The sequence below is a fragment of the Vitis riparia genome, chromosome 1 (genome assembly GCF_004353265.1).
Source record: "Vitis riparia cultivar Riparia Gloire de Montpellier isolate 1030 chromosome 1, EGFV_Vit.rip_1.0, whole genome shotgun sequence".
Lineage (NCBI taxonomy): Eukaryota > Viridiplantae > Streptophyta > Magnoliopsida > Vitales > Vitaceae > Vitis > Vitis riparia.
In genome coordinates, this window is record NC_048431.1 from 20,459,137 (window position 1) to 20,460,369 (window position 1,233).

The following is a 1,233-nucleotide window of genomic DNA, read 5'->3' on the forward strand; positions in this document are numbered from 1 at the left end:
GATCTTGATTTGTTTACTCTGTTGAATTACTGTTAAAGCTGGGCCACATTAGCTGAACGAGGAATTGTGAATCACTGCTCATTCTAGTATTCAGTTGCTATGTATAGATACCAACATTTATAATATACCATCAAGAATATCACAATTATTTATTCTAATGGACTGACCTCGAGCATAGTGATTCACTATTTGATATATAGGGATCTTATTGGCTCCATGGCATTGTAATTCACATATGCACATGCATATACAAATAGATAAATTTTTTTGATAGAAGCACGTCCATAATTGAGATTAAGAAGTTGGGTTTTTAGACAATCAAGATAGTTTTTTTTTGCCTTTAGAGATGGCTGATAAGCAGGATCTCTTGCTGCCTATTGCCAACGTGGGTCGGATCATGAAGCAAATCCTACCACCGGGGGCCAAGGTTTCCAAAGAAGCCAAAGAAACAGTGCAAGAATGTGTATCTGAATTTATAAAGTTCGTTACTGGTGAAGCATCTGCCAAGTGTAGAAAGGAGGACCGACAGACGGTGACTGTAGATGACATTTGTTGGGCACTGAGTGCTCTGGGACTTGATGACTATGCTGGGGCTACGGTTAGGTATTTACACAAATACAGGGAGTTTGAAAGAGAAAGAGTCAATCAAAAGGTCCAAAACGAAGTCCACAGCACTCGAGCCAAATCTGGAGCATCAAACTATAAATGTATCCAAGCAGGGAAACAGACCGAAACCCCCACTCCGCTATTATTGTTCAAAGTTACTGATCAAAATGGTAGTAGCTCTCTTACAAAGCTATCTTGATCAATATTTATTACGTAGCAATATGCTGATAACAATAATGATGGTGATGCACAAGACTATGAAACTAGAGAGTTTGAGATTTTTCGCATATGGGTGGAATCTGTCCCTAAAGATTTTAGTTTGTGGATTTTTTCTAAGTTTAAGGTGCTTTGTGTCTTTTTCTGCATCTAGGGGTTTTTCACATATCTCGCTTTCTTTCCTTCTTTCATCTTCTTCTTCTTCCTTGGATGAAGGGGGAAGAAGATCTGTACAAGATGAAAGATTGTTCTGTTCTGTCTTGTAACTTTGGTTCTCATATATTGGATGATAGTCAACCCAATAATGTGAAATCTTGAATTTTGCTGTGTTGGGTATCACAGTTCAAGACCATGTAAGGTTGATCAGTTCCTTTCTTAAAAAGGAAAAAAAAAAGAAAAGAAAAAAAAATC

General features: G+C 37.5%; 1 protein-coding gene across 1 annotated transcript; it reads left to right on the forward strand.

Moving 5' to 3' along the window:
• Nucleotides 1-346: 346 nt before the first annotated feature.
• LOC117920945 (nuclear transcription factor Y subunit B-4-like) lies at nucleotides 347-805 on the forward strand. The gene has a single exon (XM_034838661.1). The coding sequence runs from the start codon at nucleotides 347-349 to the stop codon at nucleotides 803-805; it is 459 nt and encodes a 152-aa protein (XP_034694552.1).
• Nucleotides 806-1,233: the final 428 nt, after the last annotated feature.